Here is a 21,749-nt window from a genome sequence, read left to right as displayed (position 1 = left end):
TTAGAATTCTATACGAGTCGAATGAGTATAAGTCTAGTTGGATCCATAAAATTAAAACTATCCTTGATTCATGTGGTATGTCAAATATATGGGAGCATCCAGAAAATTTCAATCACACGTGGATAATAAATAGCCTAGAAATGAAACTCAAAGATATAGAGAGACAACAGTGGTATGCAGAAGTAGAAAGAAATATATTGTGTAGTAATTATAAACTTTTTAAGACAGAATTTGGCCAAGAAAAGTATATTATAAATTTAGATATTCCAGAAAGAATTGCCCTTAGTAAATATAGGTGTGGTACCCACAAACTTCCTGTAGCAACTGAAAGATATTCTAGGCAAGAGAATCAGCACTCTTGCACACTATGCAACGGCATTGAAGTTGGGGATGAATACCATTATGTTTTAGTTTGTCCTGTGATTAGAGAAATAAGAGAGAGATACCTAAAGCCCTACTATTGTAGAAGACCTACCACTTTTAAATTCAGTCTGCTCCTCAATACAAGTAATGCTAGAGAACTGAAAAGACTCGCAAGGTTTGTTAACCTTATAATGTCTTTATTTTAGATTTAATACTTTCTAGGATTTTCATTATTCTGGTATTATTTTTCAATGTATGTACTTTCCTTTGTCAAAATACCTTTTATGCGTTAATTATGTACTTACTGAATATATGTGTACATAAATATAGTTGTAATCTATTGGTCTCTTCTTTTTGTAGTTTTTGTGTAAAATATATATATCTGTGTAATTTTGTAATTCTCATACTCCGGAAGGGGTCGATAGAATAAAATTTGCCTTGCCTTTGCCTTGCCTCGCTCGCGAGTTTTTGAATTCTGTCGAGCCGTCGGAGACGTCAGCTATTATATATTCACCGGGTAAGTATATTCAAAAATTTATTTTATAATCAAAATATCATTTTTCCTAGTGATACAAACCATAGCTATTTATACATACTTGCCCACCAACCCTGCCCCCCATCAATGTCGTACCTTCAAGCAAAGTAAAGCACAGTCACAGGTGTGTGAGTGGGAGGGGTAGCTAGCTACCACAGTACCCCCCACTAACTAGTGGGATGTGTACTTAACCCTCGCTAAATTCTAAGGGCTTGTCCTTTCAGCTTCGCCGAAAGTAATACCCCTATAAATAGCTAAGGTTTTTATCGTTAAGAAAAATACAAATTACTTCCAAATTTTTCATTTTTATTTGTTTAGAGTGACATCTGAAAATAGTTTGTATGTTTTAAGACTAGCTAATTCAATTGGTCAAGATATTGTATTAACCATAATGAATAATTGATAAAGTTCTCCTAATTAGTTGTCACTTTTTCAGATCAGACTTTCAGATACTGTAATTATGGATCGATGGGTTGGAAGAGTGGCATTGGTAACTGGAGCAAGTTGTGGTATTGGTGCAACCATCTGTAGAAAGCTAGTTAAAGCTGGTATGGTTGTGGTTGGGGCAGCACGAAATGTTGAAAGAATTGAGGTGAGCTTTTAGTGTCATTTTTCTGTGATTGTATTTTTTGTTTTTCTTGTTAGTATTCATGTCTTCAACAAATTTCTTCTAAAAATCTATACAATTATATGTCGAATAGAATAAGTCTGTTCTGAAATTTTAATTGTTCTGGTAATTATACAAACCCTCTTTTTTTTATATATTTACTTTACTTTTCAATAAAAGCTGGATTGGGTGAGAAAGCTTAGTAACAAGTTGCTTGATTAGCAGTTAGCTGTATCCCCCTTCACCCAAGTGCTTCCTTGTCATACTCCTATTGAAGGATTCCAGTTGTATATTTAAGAAAAAACACTTATTACTTTTAAAGATTTGTGATTTTCTGTTGTGTTTTGAATATTGTTCTCCATTTTGGTCTTCACAATCTGACTCTCATTTTAGACTTTTGGACAAAAACTTGTGGTCTATACAATTTCTGATTCCTGATCAGGATATTAATCTCTAGCGATGCCTTTCAATTACTTAATTTTTAATTTTGTGTAAGGTTTTTCCTTATTCTGACCATTTTCTACATTTGGTTATTCTCAGAGTATATCATACACTGACGGACATAGCAATAGGTACACATGAAATTTTTACTGTACTATACTGTACCTGTATTGACTTTTTTATTCTGCCTTTGGCCAAATTGTAGAATGATCTTCCAAATCAAATACTGTACAGTAGTACAGTAGATAGAAATGGTGAAGCTTCAGAAGTTTAAATATGGTGCTAATTCTTTTTGTTGAGCAGGATGCCTGGTCTCTACTTTATTTAGTTTATCTGTTATTTATATAAGTTTTTTATATTGATTTAATTCTTTTTAGTTCTTTTACAGTTTATTCTTTAATTTTCCCTTTCTTTTCAGCATTGGACTACTTTCTTCATTTGGGACCTTTGATTTGTGTAATTTTTATTTTAGAATTGATTGCATCTTGGGTTGTTATAATACAGCAATAGTGGTAATAATGATACTGTACTCATAGTAATGACGTCAACAAGCAAAGGATGACCATCTCCCCTTGCTCATCAGAAAGACAGTTACACAATTGTCTGACACAATTGTCTGTTTCATCATACCATCAAGCTTTCAATCGGTTTCATTCCTGGTCATCAAAATGCTTTAGCAGATCAGCATGATTGTCATAGTAAGGTTGTAGGGGAGTGGTTTTGACTCCACTTGTGAGAAGACTGTTGAAGGGTTTGGGAACTAGTGATCAACCTATTTCCCACTTGTTAAACATGAAGCTCTTGGGTTTCTGTTTTTTTCTGGTACTAGACCCATTGGCTGTCATGAAAAATTCTTTCCAGTACCTGAGGGACAACCTAAACATTTATGAGATTGTTTGAGACGGTTTCTATGCCTATGCCATCCCCCTGTTCAGCTCAATCTATTGGATGTCAAGTTTTGTGTTGACTACCCTTGGTCTCAGATTAACCCTTGTGGCTTATTTGGGGCTGTACCAACCGTGTTTTACACAATTGTACATAATTCCTTTTGTATATATTATGCTTGTATCTTCGCTCCTCCCTCGCTCTAAAACGAACATGAAAATTCCTGTCTGGTTTTTCCTCTGTGATATTGTCTGTCTTGTGAACTTGTCATGTCCTGTTGCCTTGAGGTTTTGTATATAAGGAGAGTATTCCACAACAATATAACTCAGTTGATTGCATCCTGCCTTTGACTCACAACCCTTCTCTCGGCTCGTCACATTGGTGACCCCGGAAGTCGACTCGCTCCCACTGCCTTCCACCCCCACCTCCCTCGCCCCTCCATCGTTGGTAATATGACGGAGGCAGACTCTACCCCAGCAGTGGGTACTGCGGCTGCTCCATTCAAACTTTCACCGTTCGCTAGCGGAGAAGCGTTCGCTTGGTTTCAACGCGCTGAAGTCCACTTTCGTATCAGGGGCGTGACTCGCTCAACCACCAAAGCGGATTATGTTCTCGCGGCGATACTCGAGGACACCTTCCCAGAAATATCCGACTGGCTTTGTGAACAAGGAGACACCCCAATAGCGTATGACGACCTCAAATCATACCTTCTGCAGCAGTACTCGCCGTCGCCAGCCGCCCGTATAGCAAAGCTTTTTCAGCTCTCGTAACAACCGTTGGGGTACCAAAGGGCTTCGCTTGCCCTCAGGGAAATAACCAGTATCGCTCGCCTTCAACCTGCCGCAGACGGCTCTCCTCGTGAGGTGAACCTACTCCGTGCCCTTTGGATACGCCGTTTACCTGAACCTGTGCGCGCTGCCATACCCGATGTCGATAGTTTACCCATAAAGGACTTGATGACCAAAGCCGACGCCCTTATGGACAGCCACTTCAAGACCTCCATCAACGCCTCCACCCCTGACGACGAGGATGCCTATTCAACGTACACCGAAGCTGACATGAATGCCGTAGGACATACACGCCTACCCCGTGACGTGCCGAAGCGGCGACCCACCCACCAATCGCTCGCGCCCCAACGAACGACTTCTACAGCCACTTACTACCTCCCATCCGCCGCAGTTTTGCTACTACCACTTCAGATTCGGGGCAACCGCGAAGAAATGTGCCAAAGATTGTCAGTGGCCAAAAAACGTGTAAGTAGGCCATCACTCGTGGCGGTGGCCTCCCATGTTTCTAATCTTTTCTTTTTACAGGATGCAGGAACGGGCATGCGATTTTTGGTAGACACGGGTGCTTGTCGTTCTCTTTTGCCAAGGAAACTCTTCAAGGCACAACGTAGTCTGTCTACATCTGCCGACGTCCGCTTGGTAGCTGCCAACGGATCTGCGATACCCACCTACGGTTACGAGAGCCTCACATTATCGTTCGGAAACGGTAAATTCAATTGGAAGTTTCTCGTTGCTGACGTCACAATGCCAATCCTCGGTGCGGATTTCCTCTCTCATTTCCACCTTCTGGTCGATGTCGCCCACCGACGATTGGTCAACGCAGACTCGTACTTGTCGACACCTCTTCAACCCGCCCCCTCTAACCTCGCTCTCCACATCAGCGCACCCACGGATGCCTACGCCCACCTCCTCACGTCGTACCCGGAAGTTTTCCGTCCAGAACTTCGCCAAACGCCCACGGTTCCTGCCAAGTACGGTATTTATCACCATATCAAGACGACGGGACCCCCCAGTCTTCGCAAAATTCAGATGTCTGGCACCGGAACAATTGGCAGCCGCCAAACAGACGTTCGCCGAAATGGAGAAAATGGGCCTTTGCCAAAAGGCCTCCAGCCCATGGTCGTCACCCTTACACATCGTTCTGAAGAAAGACGGCTCCCTCCGTCCGTGCGGGGATTACAGGCGCCTGAACATGCAAACAGAACCGGATCACTACCCCCTCCCAAACATTGCCGATGTAACCTCCTACCTGCACAAAGCAAAGGTTTTCTCTACGCTCGACCTCCTGAAGGGGTATTATCAGGTGCCTATGAACCCAGAAGACATCCCCAAGACTGCCATCACCACTCCGTATGGCACATACACCTTCAATTACAGTGAACCCTCGTTTATCGCGGTAGATAGGTTCCAGACGCGGGCGCGATATTTATTTATTTAACATGTATATTCGGACTTTTAAAACCTTCCCTTGTACGTAGTACTGTTAACAAACCACCCTTTAATGTACAGAACACTTAATGCATGTACTACAGCACCCTAAACTAAAACAGGCACAAATATTAAAGGCGATTTTATATCATGCGTTTCCTAAACACCTAAAAAGCACGATAAAAAATGGCAACCAATGTTTTGTTTACGTTCATCTCTGATCATAATGAAGAAACAAACTCATTTAGTGTACACATATATGTATAGGTTAGTTTTTGCATCGATTATATTGATTATACAGTACTGTATGTTGATTTTTTTATTACCAATGTTTTAGTTTACGTATTTTTCTTAGGACTTCCAAATGAAATCTTTTTCTTTATGACGCCGCCTGAAACGACGGCGTGTACGTTCAGTAAACAACCACGCTCAGAACAAACAAGGCATTTAACGCGCATGATGATAGTGATAAATAATGATACAGTACATACAGTATTTACAGTAAAAGCATTTACAAAATATGTTACCTTACAAATATAAATTATACAGTTGTACTTGTACGTAGCAAAGCAGGAAAACAATTTGAGAGAGAGAGAGAGAGAGAGAGAGAGAGAGATTGTTTTACGTACGTAAATGTAAATTTTAAACAAAAAAAATATGATAGGTTACAACATGTAGACTTTTAAAACCTTCCCTTTAACTTAATGCATACAGTACGTACATTACTAAACTATAAAACAGGTTAAAGTAAAAAATAAAGATTGTTACTGTACTCACCACGAAAGAAGTTGAAGAAAAACTTGAATGGTGATGGCGATGAATTTGCTGCACAGTAGAAATGATGATGATGAAGCTGATGATGTGTTCTACTGTGCAGTCAATGATAGTATTTTACGTCTCTTCAGACGGAGGTGTCTTTTCCTGGGACACCTCTTCAACTTCTTCAATTTCTTCCGAAGGCGTACTAGCAGGAGGAACTGGCTCTTTTTTGCGAGGCTGGAAGAACATTGTGATCGGAAGTTGTTGCCGCTGCTTCTTTTTTCGATCCAAGAGCATTTTGTAGGGAGTCATGTCTTCATCGATCTTGTTGCAGAATTGCATCGAGCGAACCATATCCTCGTCCCACTCTTGTAACATTTCTTTCGCCTCCTTCATATGGTTGCAGAACTTGGCAAGCCGTTCTAATGTTAAGCCCGTTTCTTCGACATTTTCTTGGGTCTCTTCCTGGGTACCCTCACTCTCTTCCTCACTTGCCGATTTCGTCAGGTCTTCGAGGTCTGCGTCAGTTAGGGGCTGGGAATGGCAGTCCAACAACTCGTCGACGTCTTCAGTCGTCATGTCGCCAAACCCGTCACCTCCAATTATGGCAGCCAACTGCACAGATTTCCGTATTGCAGAGTGTTGGATTTCCGACGGAGTAAATCCCTTGTCGTCGTAAACAATATCGGGCCACAGCTTCTTCCAGCTCGCATTCACGGTTGCAGGTTTCATCTCTTGAAGTGCCTTTTGAATATTCTGCAGGCACGTGGCTATGGTGTACTGCCGCCAGTACGCCTTCAAGTTGAAATCTTCATCCTCGTCATCTTGGGCAGCATCCACACACGCAACGAGGTCCGCCAAGGTATTCTTCGTGTAGAGGGCCTTGAACGCCCTGATAACCCCCTGGTCCATCGGTTGAATTAATGACGTGGTGTTGGGTGGCAGGAACTCAACCTGAACGCCCTCACGCGACAGGTCAGTTGCGTGTCCACCAGCGTTATCCATAAGGAGAAGGATCTTGAATGGCAAGCCCTTCTCTAAGAGATATTCATGGACTTGCGGGATGAAACACTGGTGGAACCAGTTGGAGGTCAGCATCTTTGTAATCCATGCTTTTTGATTATGCATCCAGTACACGGGAAGGAGATTCTTATTTTTATTTTTCAAAGCGCGAGGATTTTTCGACTTATAAATAAGCCCCGGCTTTAACAAAAATCCAGCAGCATTGCCACACATCACGAGGGTAACGCGATCCTTGAATGCCTTAAAGCCAGAGGCTTTGGCTTCCTCTTTGAACAGGAAAGTTCGCGACGGCATTCTCTTCCAAAACAAGCCGGTTTCATCCATATTAAACACTTGTTCCGGCTTGTATCCACCTTCAGCGATAATGTTCTTGAAAGTCTGGTTCACGTAAGTTTCAGCAGCGGCAGTGTCAGCGGAAGCAGACTCCCCATGCAGGGAAACGCTTTTCAGGGCGAAGCGTTTCTGAAACTTCGCGAACCATCCTTTGCTTGCGGAAAAACGTTTCTGAGGCTGGGAATCAGTGGATGTCCCTGGTTGAGGATCATCTGCATCATCATCATCTTCAGCATGGTTGCCATCGTCGTCTTGAGGTTCCTTTGCAGCAAAATTCTGATACAAGCTCAAAGCCTTTGTTTGGATGGTATTCGTATCCAACGCTATGTTCTTCTTCCGGCAGTTGGCAATCCACACAGCTAAAGCACCTTCCATGCGTACGATCGTTTTATTACGCGTTGTAACGACTCGCTTCGCTGATCTGCTAAAGGTGATTGCAGCAGTCTTTCTAATGTTCGCCTCGTCCTTTTTGATATAGCGAACGGTGGATTCGTTGATGCTAATATGGCGGCCGGCGGCCGCGTAACTTCTACCATCTTTTAACATGTCGAGAAGCGTAATCTTCTCAGCTATCGTCATCATCCTTCGGTGGCGTTTAGGCTCACTACCAGCCTTACTAGAAGCAGAACGCTTGGGAGGCATTGTACAGTAGGATTTAACAGAAAGTTCAACAAAAAGTTCAACTTAAAACAGTCGCACACAGCACAGATTAAACTTCACAAACTTAAGAACGTCTACTCAGCAATACGCGGAAAGAGAAAGTGAACGATCCAGCCCCGCGAGAACTTTGATGCTGCGGGTAGAAGATGCGGGCAAAACACCAATCACAGGCTAGATAACAAAACTTGAGTTTTGATTCGTCATCTATCAGTGCTTGAACCAATCACAACCCGTCTTACAGTACATGATGCGTTGGTTACTCATAGAAGATGCCCCGCGCATAATGAACGTACTTAGATTAAGTACAATACCGTAATAATAATAAATAATGATAATAATACTGTACAGTAATAATAATAATAATAATGATAATAATAATAACAATAATAATTTTATTAACAACAACAACAATAATAATAATAATAACAATAATAATAAAAATTTACGTACGCTATTTTACGCCTCTCTCTCTCTCTCTCTCTCTCTCTCTCTCTCTCTCTCTCTCTCTCTCTCTCTCTCTCTCTCTCTCTCTCTCTCTCTCTCTCTCTCTCTCTCTCTCGTACGCTTACAGTATTCGAAATGTGATTTTTGCAACAAAGAATATTATTGGATGCAGTACTGTACTACGTACGTATACATACAAAAGATTCATGGAAAAGAAGCACATCCATTACAGTACACACCATTCTAATATGGTATGACTGCATCTGATTTGCGTTTCATGTTCGATTTAATTTTACTACGTACTGAATTATCGTATGATCACATTCTCTTTTCGTGTTTTATTTCTTTCTGTGCTGAATTATATATCATATGTAATGCAATGAACAATCAGTAAGAGCAGATATTACTAATTACAGTATTAATGGAATTACAGGTAACAAAATATCGTATTTGGTTGTCTTCAGATTTCGCGGTATTTTCGAATTTTCCGGAAAATCCGCGATATGTATATATATATGGGTTATGGGAAAACCCCGCGAAGTGGTGAATCCGCGATTGTCGAACCGCGAAGTAGCGAGGGTTCACTGTACTCCTGTTTTGGCCTTCGTAATGCTGGGGCAACGTTTCAACGTCTCATGGATGGCATCTTAGGGGACCTCCCTTTCTGTGTATGTTATGTGGACGACATACTTGTGTTCTCCTCCTCAAAAGAGGAACACCTCCGTCACCTGCGCATCGTGCTCGACCGCCTGCAACAAAACGGCCTTGTAGTCCGGTACGACAAGTGTACCTTTGGCGCCAACGAAGTGTCGTTCTTAGGGCACCGTATCACTCCTGAAGGAGTCCATCCCCTCCCTGAGAAGGTAGCAGCCATTCAGAATTTCCCCACGCCCTCGACCGTCAAAGCTCTGCAGGAATTCTTGGGCATGATCAACTATTATCACCGTTTTCTGCCAGCCATTGCCGCCACTCTTGCTCCCCTCTACGCCTCCCTCAAGGGCAAGCCAAAGGACTTGAAGTGGGGTCCCCTTCAAGAAGCGGCCTTCTGCAATGCAAAGAAGGCCCTGTCAACTGCTGCGGCTCTCACTTTTCCTATCCCACACGCCCCTCTCCTTCTCTCCACCGATGCCAGCGACGTCGCTATTGGTGCAGTACTCGAGCAGGTGGTCAAAGGCTCGCCCCGCCCATTGGCCTTCTTCAGCAGAAAACTGTCCAAGGCAGAATCGGGTTATTCTACCTTCGATCGAGAATTGCTGGCGGTGCACTTGGCTGTCCGTCACTTTCGCCATTTCTTAGAGGGTACGCCCTTCGTCATTCGCACAGACCACATGCCTCTGGTGCACGCCTTCACTCGACAGTCTGACGCCTGGTCCGCCCGTCAACGCCGACATCTCTCCGCCGTGGCTGAATGCAATTGTACCCTCCAATACGTCCCTGGGAAAATGAATCCCGTTGCCGATGCCCTGTCAAGAAACACGTTGGCTGCCGTTCAACTGGGATTGGATTACAACGCCCTGGCTGAAGCCCAACGACAGGATCCAGAGTACTGTATCAAGCTTGTAGGACATCCTGCACGTCCCTCCGTTGGGAGGATTTTCCCCTCGAAAACTCCAACACCACCCTCCTCTGTGACGTCAGTACTGGTAGACCTCGACCTTGGATTCCTGCTCCCATGCGCCGACAGGTGTTTGATTTCATCCACGGCCTTTCACATCCCTCGTGCCGTTCTACTGCACAGCTGCTGAAGGCAAAGTTCATTTGGCACGGCATTTCTAAGGATGCTAAGGATTGGGTCCGTGCCTGTACTTCTTGCCAAACTTCCAAAGTACATCGACACACGGATTCAGGAGTGGGCACCTTTCCTCAACCTCAGCGTCGTTTCGCACACATTCATGTCGACGTTGTATGCCCCCTACCCACATCACAAGGACATCGTTACCTGTTTACCGTCATCGACCGCTCCACTCGTTGGCCTGAAGCCATTCCCATGGAAACTGCAATGTCCGCCTCATGTACATCTGCCTTACTCTCTGGATGGATTTCAAGATTCGGTATCCCTGAGCATATTACTTTTGACAGGGGAACCACTTTCACCTCTCAATTATGGACGTCATTAGCGAATCTCCTGGGCATCACCCTACATCAGACAACGGCCTACAACCCCGCTGCCAATGGAATGGTTGAACGTTTTCATCGCACCCTCAAAGCAGCTTTGATGTCCCGCATCAAGGATTGCAACTGGTTTACTCAGCTTCCCTGGGTCCTCCTTGGACTAAGGACCACTCCTAAAGACGTCCTCGACGTCTCGGCAGCCGAAATGGTGTATGGCGACCCGTTGGTCGTCCCTGCCGAGTTTTTTCCTTCTACAACCTCCTCCGACGATCTCCAGCGCATACGTCACGTCTTGGGAAAATTTACTCCGTGCCGCCAGACTTACAAGCCCCCAGCGAAGCATCACATACCAACGGACTTGCACTCTGCAACGCACGTCTTCCTGCGCAACGACACCAGCAAGCCACCGTTAACGCCCCCTTACACGGGACCTTTCCTTGTGATCCGACGCAGTCCTCCTAAACATTCGGGGCAAAGAAGACTGGGTCTCCATTGATCGTCTAAAACCTGCTTATCTTCTGCCAGATGACCCGCCTACAGTTCGCCTCTCTAGATCAGGGCGCCCTATTTAACATGTACAGTATGTCATTTTTAGGGGGGGAGCCATGTACCAACCGTGTTTCACACAATTGTACATAATTCCTTTTGTATATATTATGCTTGTATCTTCGCTCCTCCCTCGCACTAAAACAAACATGAAAATTCCTGTCTGGTTTTTCCTCTGTGATATTGTCTGTCTTGTGAACTTGTCATGTCCTGTTGCCTTGAGGTTTTGTATATAAGGAGAGTGTTCCACAACAATATAACTCAGTTGATTGCATCCTGCCTTTGACTCACAACCCTTCTCTCGGCTCGTCACAGGGCAGAGGCCAGAAGATATTCCAATCTGTCGAGCCTTCTTGTTGAGGTGCCAAGAGAATTATTTATGACCCATATTTAGTGAGGTACCTCCAAATGCACTTCACTGCTGGATATATACCATCAGAAGAATCTCCTGCAAGAGAGGCATTTTCATTGGAAGTTGTGAGAGAAGTCTGGAACTGTCAGTATCTGTGCTTTGCTATTATTCAACAGATTGGTGCCTTCTTTGTCTGTCTGTCTTGAGATAAGCTCCTCTCTATTTCAGTGGTAAAAGGGTACCACTTAGCCTATTGCCAGATATTCCATGTGAAGGAGTTGGACAATATTTTTGAAGAACTGTGTACATTCTTCCTCATGTCACAAACTCAGACCTCATGAGTGGATGTGTCTCTTGGCTTCTGTACCCTGACACAGGCATCCATCATACAAAACTATGATGAAAGTTACATATGTGTGACTTTCAAAACTCAACTTCCTTGTCTAGTATCAGCAATGAGATTAGGCAAATTTGGTACTGTTACACCCTGCTTGTGAGTCTGGCCTTGCTTAAGGGGACCGTCCACCATGTCCACCATTTTTTTTTCTAATGATCCAAAATACATAATTTCTATATATGTGTTAGACATATATGATATCTTCATCATATGAAAATTTCAAGTAATTTGATCAAAAACTTTGATTTATAAGCAAAAATCATGATTAAAAAGAAAATTTAGGTACATTTTTCCCCACTAATACAACACCATTTGTATTGAATCTAATACCATAAAAACTATTTTATAAACTGAACAATTCTGTCAACCGGAATTTTGATTTTCCTTTTTTTTTTACGAATCTTTATTTTTTTTTCCTCGTCTAGACGCAAAGTAATCGTGAAAAAGAAAGAAAAAATAAAATAAAAAATCTACTTGACAGAATTGTGCAATTTTTATTCTTCTTTTCAATGATATCTTTCTCTCAGTTATTGAACAATAAATAAGCGAGAAAAATGTACATAAGTGTGAATAAGTGTTTTTGAGTTATGAGCTCCCAAAGATTTGCAACAAATTTTTGCTTCTTTTCTTAAAGAAATCCAGATAATATTATGATAACTTTTATTGTTTATTCCTACATAAAAGCACCCTAAACGAGGTATTTGAACCCTCAGTTTACTATTCCTATGTTACGAGTTGCCAGCGATCTCTCATTGTTGCCTGTGTTTCAGTTAGCAGGTTTCAGCTTTGTACTCTTATTCATGTTTCCCTCTCTTCTTGGTTCATTTTTTCTTGTTCTCCACTTACTTTTTGTTCTTTCTATCACCTTATGTAACATTGGCATTGCTATAAAGTTCCAGAGGACGTTGTGAAAGCACGATCTACTTACGAACTTCAAGTAAACAAACACATGCATTATAACTTCTATACGTCTTTGGAAACAAGGGCTGATGTTCTCGTAGCTAGTAGTTCTCATTTACCTACCCTCTACCAATGCCTTCCATTTCTACCAGAAGTACAAAGAAACAAAAATAGAGAGAGAGAGAGAGAGAGAGAGAGAGAGAGAGAGAGAGAGAGAGAGAGAGAGAGAGATCATGAATTTAATGTTGGAGTGATAGCATTTGGTTGGTATAGATAGCAGTTCAAATTGAGAGAGAGAGAGAGAGAGAGAGAGAGAGAGAGAGAGAAAATCAACCATTATTTGATTCTAAGAGAGAGTTGAACATTGGTATTATAGAGCAAATAATTGAGAGAGAGAGAGAGAGAGAGAGAGAGAGAGAGAGAGATGCAAAAATAAACATAACTATGATTCTGTCAAACTCAGTCATGCAGACGACGCAGTAAGGATGACGTCGTCATTTAAAGACTGCTATATCATCATTGTTTGGAAAAATGATAGACTATTTGTTCTTTTTATGACCCTAGGTAACATTGGCATTGCTATAAAGCTCCCGAGGATGTTGTGAAAGCACAATCTACATACGAACTTCAAGTAAACAAGTACATGCATTATAACTTCTATACGTCTTTGGGAACTCTGGCTGATGTTCTCGTAGCTGGTAGTTTTCATTTACCTACCCTCTACCAATGCCTTCATTTCTGCTCGGAGTACGAGAGAGAGAGAGAGAGAGAGAGAGAGAGAGAGAGAGAGAGAGAGATCATGAATTTAATTTTGGAGTGATAGCATTTGGTTGATATAGATGGCATTTCTAATTGAGAGAGAGAGAGATCAACCATTAATTGATTCTAAGAGAGAGTTGAACATTGTTATTATTGTATTTGTATAGATGTCAGTTTTAGATAATTCGAGAGAGAGAGAGAGAGAGAGAGAGAGAGAGAGAGAGAGAGAGAGAGAGAGAGAATTATAGTATACTGTATGTATAAATGGCAGTTTTAAATAATAGAGAGAGAGAGAGAGAGAGAGAGAGAGAGAGAGAGAGAGAGAGAGAGAGAGAGAGAGAGAGAGAGAGAGAGAGAGAGAGAAGCAAAACATTGAGCAAAAGGTTCTTCATTTATGATTAAATTATGATAAATAACTGTTTATTTTGTTTATTGATACCCAGAAAAAGAACACAGCATTTATAATAATCAGAATTTATTAATATTGTCTTTGTAAAATTAGAAAGAAAAACTTTGAATGCCCGTATCTCAAAAGTATACATATTGACCTTCAAATTCTATCTTCTCCATTAGTTTTAAAGATATAGCTTTGAAATTTGATATATAGCTTAGAAAGACATTATAAAGCAAAAAAATGAAGCCCATTTTCTAATTTTTTAGTTCATATTTTGTTTGTTAATTTTTCCCTGATTTTTAGGGTTTATTTTTTTTACCCCAATGCATAAATTCATATCTAGCAGAAAAATTATATTTAGGAAAAACTCCTCATTTTATTGGAGGTCTACATCAAATCTATATTTGGTAGTAATCCCAGGTCTTAATATTAATTGTCAAGGAAGAAGATAGAATTTGAAAAACACTCATTGTTCTGACGAGATATACAAACCTCGTAATCATTTAATATAAGAATTCGTTTCAGCTCAGCTAAAACAGCCGAAGAGAAAGAAAACAAGTTAGTTGTGCTGATTAGTTGGCTGGCGGTATAGGGCGGAGCTTAGCTCCACCCTCTCCCCCCCCTGCCAGCCCGCTTTCCTCATTCACTCGCTTCGGCTCAGTGAGGATGGTTGTGCTACTTTCCGCTCTGTACGCTGCAGCCCTTTGCCTTCTCTTGTGCTGGTGTACTAGTGATTGTGTCATTGTTATGAAGGAGAAAGTTACTCTTTAAGATGCGATGTTATGCAGGCCATGGTGGGCATTGCAGTGGGTGACTTTCGTCACCTGTAGACCCGCACACGCTCTGCTCGACATGCAGGGGAAAACCTTGCTCTCAAGGTTCTCCTTGCCGCAGTGTGAATCCTGGCCGCCGTTTTGGGAAGCCCGGATTCACAGCCTGTCGGGGTTTTCTCGGGTTTCGCCGGGGAAGTGGGTGACCTTAGCGCTCCTGCTATTTCAGCGATTCCGAGAGACATCCGACAGATTGTTGGACCATCTGATACCGATGACGACATGTTACCCGGTAAGAAGGGGGAACTTTGGGTGTCTCGGATTATCAGGTAAGCTTGACTTAAATTTGTTAAGACATTGTTTAAATATGGTGGACGAGCTTCAACAATGTCATTTGAATGACACGATTGTTGATGAACACATGAATGTAATTGAGTTTGTAACAGGGTTGCCAGGTTGGGCTTTTTCAGCTAAAGAGATCAAATTTGGCCTTTTTTTATTTGAAATTGGTTAGCCTTTACCAATATCATAAAAGGTTGGCCTTAAAGGCTATACCTTTGACCTTTTTTTCATAAAGCTGCAGTTGATCAAAGGTTGGCCTTTTCTCTCTTACGAAACCTGGCAACCCTGGGTTGTAAATTTATCGACTCCCATGTTCACTGATGCCCCTGTTGTTGTTGACTATGTACCTGATAACGCATTTGTTCCTGGCAAAATGCAAACTTTTTCCAAGGGTAAAATAATTGATGGACTCCCTGTTAAAACAAGGGAGAGTAAGGTTTTAATCACTGAGATTTCTTTAACGACTGATGGCAAACCCTTTACAGCTTCGCCCGCAAGTCAGTTAAAATTAAAATCTGCCAAATCTCCTGCTGATAAGCAGTTAAAATTAAAATCTGCCAAACTCCTGCTGATAAAACATTTTTTTCAGGTTCACCATGTTCACCAACCACAGCTCTGCCTACAGACATGGCTCAGGTTGTTCATCCTTGTCCAGTGTCGTCTGCTGTTGCCTCGACAAATGTTCCAGTACCTCGGAGGGGACACAAGAAGAGGAAGCGTGGGCGGTATTCCTCTTCTATTTCCTCCTCCTCCTCTCCTCCTCCTCTTCATCTTCATCTTCTGACTCTGACTCCTCTCCCCCAGGGGAAAGAGGAAGGGGAAGGAGAGGAAAGCGAAGAGGGCCAGGAAGGCCAGTCACAGTCAAAGGAACATGGCGCCCCGAGACACCTCTTTTCCTCCAGAGAATGAGGGCGACGTGCGAGATTCCCGTGTTCCCCGCAATAGTGGGATTGTTCACGGCGAATCTCGCGCAAGGCCTCCATGTACGACAACTGCACTCGAGGGATTAGGTATCGTCTCCCAGAGCATGGTGACGGGGTCCTCTGGCCCCTGATCTACTGCTCAGACTCGAATTGAACCGCTCTTGAGCGGGGAAAGGAGAGTCCTGGCTTCGGCACGAAAAATCTCAGCTGTGGTCTTTCGTGAAGAATCTCCGGTACGCACGACTACCTCCCTGAGGGTAGCCACGTGGACCGACTCAGTGACTCATGTGTCGCGTGAGCAGGCCCAGACAGCCGCGCACTTGACCCGCGCGATTTGGGCCTGGTATGGAGCCACCTCGCGGCTCAGCCCGCGATATGGGGCTGGTCATAAACGACCAGGCTAGCTCTCGCACATACCAGCCGCGCTAGATGCAGCCAACCCCCATGCTTTCTGGCCATTTAACAGGTGAGGCTGCGCGCACCACTCGCTCGAGCTCCTTTGGGAGCTTCTTGGGGCTCGCAGTGACCAGTCACGCACTCGGTTGCAGTGGGAACCTCAATGCATTCCGTCGGGGATGCCCCCCAGATGCTGAAGCCTTGTCAAGGATGGGGGCTTTAGGGGTTAGCAGCTTGGCTCTAATGAACAGTGGGAACTGCTTTCCCACTTGACCTCGGTGCCCAATTGTTGATCCAACTAGATCAGTCAGCACTTTCTCTTTTCCTTTTGGCAATTTTTTTATTCTCCCATCTCTTCCTTTTGGGCTTGAACTTGTTGACGACTTTTGCTTGTTTGATTGTACTTAGGCTGCTTCTTTGGATTTGGCACAGTGTGGGATGGACGGCATTCCATCTCAACATGTACCAATTTAGACGGGATCACCCTCTGGCAGACCCCATTGGGTGCAGACCAAGTCTGTTAGGAGTCGGGCTCCAGTGATCCGGTTTTAAGTTACCCACATTTGCGGGTAATGGGTGACGCCAGGCATTGGAGTAGCCGGTGGGAGGGGCTAACCACCCCCACTGACCAGTGTACGGCCACCTTAAGAGAGGCAGCCCCTCTCTGATAGAGGACTGGTCCCCGCTGAAGCCTCTTCTCGTGTTGGGTCATATGGGATAGGAGGACTGACGTCCTCTGATAAGAGGTGGATAACCTGGCTTGCTCTTTAAAAAAAAAACCAACCCCTCTGTTGACGACCTGGAAAATACAAACATGGACCTCGGTACAGACAGCTCCAACTCGGGTTCTAATATTGTAACATTAGAATCTTACTCATGGCATATGAAGAATGATAAGAAAATACCAGAGAAGAATCGAGAGAGAGAGTGAGAAATGATGATAGTACAGAAAAATATAGAAAAGTAGAAGTATTTCCTGGTCACTATGAAGTAGTGAATTATGAGAAATTTTTTATTTTGGAATTTGAAAATGCAAGACATGAACTTTTTAAAGCTAACAGGGAAATAGTTGCTGTATGTGGAGGGCAGCCAAAAATTCTTCCCCTGGGAAATGGAAGTCTCTTGATAGAGACACTATCCCCAATACAAGGCGAAAGATTGAAAACACTCACAATATTGGATGCGTTTCGCACCCCACTTTCAACCAGAGTAGAGGTGTTAAATATGCTCCAGAATTGCTGGACATAGAGGAAAAAGAAATTGAGGATGAACTGAGGAGTCGAGGAGTAGTAAAAGTAGTCAGAATGAGAAAGAGAGTTGGAGAACAACGTATTCCTCTTGCTACTTTGATTATAACGTTTGATCAATGCAGACTACCAAATGTTATTAAAGCTGGTTGGCTCTCTTTGAAGGTGAAACCATATATCCCTTCACCATTACGATGTTATTACCAAATCTATGGCCATTTAAGCCAGAAATGCAAGGAAAAACTAGATAATAATCCAGCTGTTTGTGCCAACTGTGAAAAAAATAGTCATGGAGTGTGCATAGAAAATCCAAATTGCATACATTTTGGGAAAGCCCACCCAGCTATATCTAAAAGCTGTGTTAAGTTCATTTTTGAAATAAAAATTCAGGCCATTAGGACCATGGAAAAGGTTACTTTTAGAGAGGCTCGTAAAAGAGCTCTTGAAAAACAGATAAGAGCAGGGCAACCTTTTTCAATGGTTCTGAAGAAAAACTTGCCAAAGCACATGGACGAAAATTATATTCCCACTTCTAAGATAAGAAAAATATACGAAAGTAGTTAGAGAGGTTGAAAGTCCCATTGAAAATCTATATCCAGAAATTGTAGAAAAATCAAAACAGATACCTAAAGATCTGAAAGGTATTCAAAAGCCATATGCTCCCATTCTAAATAATAGTACAAACCTCTCTCAGGCCATGTCTTTTGCGAGATCTGATGGAGGTTCCACTTCAAACAAATTTATCTGGTGAACCTATAGTGGGGAAGGTGCAAAAACCATACAGCTCACAAACAAATTTATCTGGTGAACCTATAGTGGGGAAGGTGCAAAAACCATACAGCTCACAACCTTTTAATCGAAAAAGAGAGAGACCTCCATCTCTCTCGCCTCCTACCATAAGAAACATTAAAGTCACGACTTCAAATAAATATGTCTTGTCTGCTGATGTTTCTGATCAACTGGAAGGTAAATTGAACAATTAGATCAAAAGGACACAAAGAAAGAGACGAACACAAAACCCAATATATCAAGATCCTCTCTATGTACGTTCGTCGAGATGTTCCCCAAATATCTTTGTCTATCTGTACCCCTCTGCAGGCAGTGGTTGTACAGATTGATATAGGGAGAAAATACACAATCTGTTCTCTTTACTTGTCTCCAAATGATAACATCTCATATGATAATATAGTAGAGGTGATTAAACAACTCCCACAACCTTTTCTTTTACTAGGAGATCTTAATAGTAGACATCCTTTATGGGATGATGTTTTGGCAAACGCAAGGGGTAATATTATGTCATAAATTTGGAGAATGAAAATGTAGGACTCCTTAATACAGGAAAGCCCACACATTTTCATGTTCAGACAGGTACCTTGTCCTGCATTGACCTATCAGTTGCAAGCTCTAACTGTCTTCTCGATTTTAATTGGAGAACATTAGATGATTGGCATACTAGTGATCATGCACCAATTATTATAAACACCAACAATGGTCCACCTTTACAGAGATCGCCACGATGGAATCTTGATAAGGCAGACTGGGATAGATTTTGGGAGCTAAGTGAAATTAAAGAAAATGCAGAAATGTTTGAGTGTTGATGATGCCATAGACTTACTTAATGGAACACTTCACACAGCAGGAGTCAATTCCATTCCCAAAACAACAGGGATGTTCAAACAATGACCAATCCCCTGGTGGTCATCAAAACTATCTGCCCTGCACAGAGCCACAAGGAAATCTTTAACGCAATTGCGAAGGCGCCATACTGAGGAGAATTTAGTCATATACAAGAAATGTAGAGCATAGTTCCGTCGTGAGGTGAAAGAAGCTAGGTGCCAGTCTTGGGTGTCATTTGTTTCCTCCATTAACAGAAGAACACCAACATCATCTCTTTGGAGGAAGTGAAAAAGATAGCAGACAAATTCACCCGAAACCCACCACCAGTGTTAAAGGTAAATGATCAGTATATGACTGGAGTAACCGAAGTTAGCAATGCCCTGGCTGATCATTTTTCAAATGTATCATGCAAGTGTGAAGCAGCTCCTGTTCACCAGTGTAGGAGCATTGGAGAAAAGAAGTTTTTAAATTTCGTAACATGAGAGAAAGAGTCATACAATTCTCCGTTTACTGAAAGAGAATTTGATTCCGCACTTGCTACGTGTAACGATACAGCCCCTGGACCCGATGGAATTCCATATGCAATGATTAAACACGTATCTTTTAATACAAAGTTATTTATTTTAAGCATTAATAATAGAATATGGCATGATCATAGTTATCCAAGTGTTTGGGAACTAACCATTATTTTAGCCTTTTTGAAACCCTGTAAGGACAAGTTTTTAACCGCAAATTATAGGCCAATTACATTGACATTGTGGCGGGATGTAAACAAATACAAACCCCCACACCTTTGATCACTCTAACTTTCAAAATATCCCACAACACAAACTTTCCCCTTACTTTACTTCAAACTGGACTATTGCACGAAGGGAACAAAAAAAAAAAAAAAAAAACATAACCTTAAAACTATATTCACCACAACCAAAAAAAATCACACATTAAATTCAACAGACAAAAATAACAATACACAAAATTTGCTGTATATATCGGTGGGTGAGGGTACCGAAAACTCGCCAACAATCAAAAAAAATAATATCCTTTGCATATACCCAACACCGTCAGTCCACACACAGTACCGAAAAAACACTTACCCACTAAAACACCAATCACATTCTATAACCCAGCGTAATAATCAACACTTAATACTAAAACATACAAGAAACCTCTTAAATATTTAATTACGTGTGTGGCCACCGTCGTCCATAGACTCCACACACTGGCAACAGTCCTTATAGCCAATTGCCACAACTTCCTGGCAAACAATAACTGCAGTCAATTCGACTGTCCAATCACATTATCGGTGGTCATCATCATCATGTCATCATCATAAAGAACAAATCTATTTTCAGCCGGGTCGTCAACGATCAAAATTCTTTCTATAAATAAATATCCGCAGTCTACTCCTATGTTCACAGTACAGTCCAGGTCGTCATCATCAAGTTATTCATACATACAAGGCAAGGCAGGCAAAAAACACCTTCAAGGCCTAAATTTAACTCCAAGGAATGTAAAGAAGTCCAAAGGAATCCAAAGGAGGAATTACGGCCTGCAATAATAAAGAAAAAAACGCTTACGAAAACTCCTAACTAACTAAACTATTGCACTATAATCAAAGATAGATAATAAACTTTCTATCATTCATGATCGTGCCTAACAAAAATAAATAAAAACAGTACTTACTCCAATACAAAAAAAAAATCACTTCACAGCCGGCTGTCGAAGAACAAAACAAACAACCGACACCTGCTACAGTCAAATAGAAAATGCTTTCGCCCAAGACATTCATTACCGCCCTAACCTAGCTAAAAAATGTAAACAAACAACCTCAATTATACCGACAGTCTTTCCCACTATAAACAATCATTCTGCTAATTACCACTTGTTCGGCGGCGCGCACTGCGGACACAAACACACGGACACACAAACACACATACTTACTCTCTCTCTTTTCGCGGTGCGCGATTTAGCAAAACCAAAAGCAATGAAATTCTCTCTCTCTCTCTCTCTCTCTCTCTCTCTCTCTATGTTAAAACTAAAGCAAATAAAAAATCTCTCTCTCTCTCTCTCTCTCTCTCTCTTTGTTAAAACTAAAGCAAATAAAATCTCTCTCTCTCTCTCTCTCTCTCTCTCTCTCTCTTTGTTAAAACTAAAGCAAATAAAATCTCTCTCTCTCTCTCTCTCTCTCTCTCTCTCTCTCTTTGTTAAAACTAAAGCAAATAAAATCTCTCTCTCTCTCTCTCTCTCTCTCTCTCTCTGTTAAAACTAAAGCAAATAAAATCTCTCTCTATTTGACAAAACTAAAACAAATAAACTCTCTCTCTCTCTCTCTCTCTCCTCTCTCTCTCTCGATTTGGCAAACAAAAAAAATAAATTAAAATAAAATTAATCCTCCACATTCCTCCCCCCCCTTACTTTGCCAAATCCTCACACAACACTTACCTATTCTTCATTACCCAGTCGCAATCGGGAACAGGGCCTCGGCTTCGAGTAACCGGGCCTTCATATACCTACACTCTCTCATTCACTTCTTCCATGTCGTTTTCATTCAACGTACTATTACGATTCTCGTCTATGTTCCGCTCGTCTAAGATATCATGCACTATTTCATCTACCTCAATTTCATCTGGCCCGAAAATCCCACTAATTTCTGTCAACAATTCATCCATTACATCTAAACCATTTTCTACTTTAACAAAAGAATCATTCATACTGCTTTTCATTCTCC

At 42.0% G+C, this 21,749-nt stretch overlaps 1 protein-coding gene across 3 annotated transcripts in view; it reads left to right on the top strand.

Moving 5' to 3' along the window:
* LOC137655738 (dehydrogenase/reductase SDR family member 11-like) overlaps positions 1 to 21,749 on the top strand; it is a 584,611-nt gene that overhangs the window by 273,517 nt on the left and 289,345 nt on the right. For all 3 annotated transcript variants that reach the window (XM_068389786.1, XM_068389784.1, XM_068389785.1), the window contains exon 2: positions 1,335 to 1,490. In XM_068389786.1, the coding sequence (XP_068245887.1) occupies positions 1,359 to 1,490 (132 nt within the window). In that variant the 5' untranslated portion in view covers positions 1,335 to 1,358. The remainder of the gene's footprint in view (positions 1 to 1,334; positions 1,491 to 21,749) is intronic.

Source organism: Palaemon carinicauda, chromosome 16 (assembly GCF_036898095.1).
Source record: "Palaemon carinicauda isolate YSFRI2023 chromosome 16, ASM3689809v2, whole genome shotgun sequence".
Taxonomy (NCBI): Eukaryota; Metazoa; Arthropoda; class Malacostraca; order Decapoda; family Palaemonidae; genus Palaemon; species Palaemon carinicauda.
The sequence above is the reverse complement of the archived record's forward strand: the minus strand, read 5'-3'. Positions and strand labels throughout refer to the sequence as shown.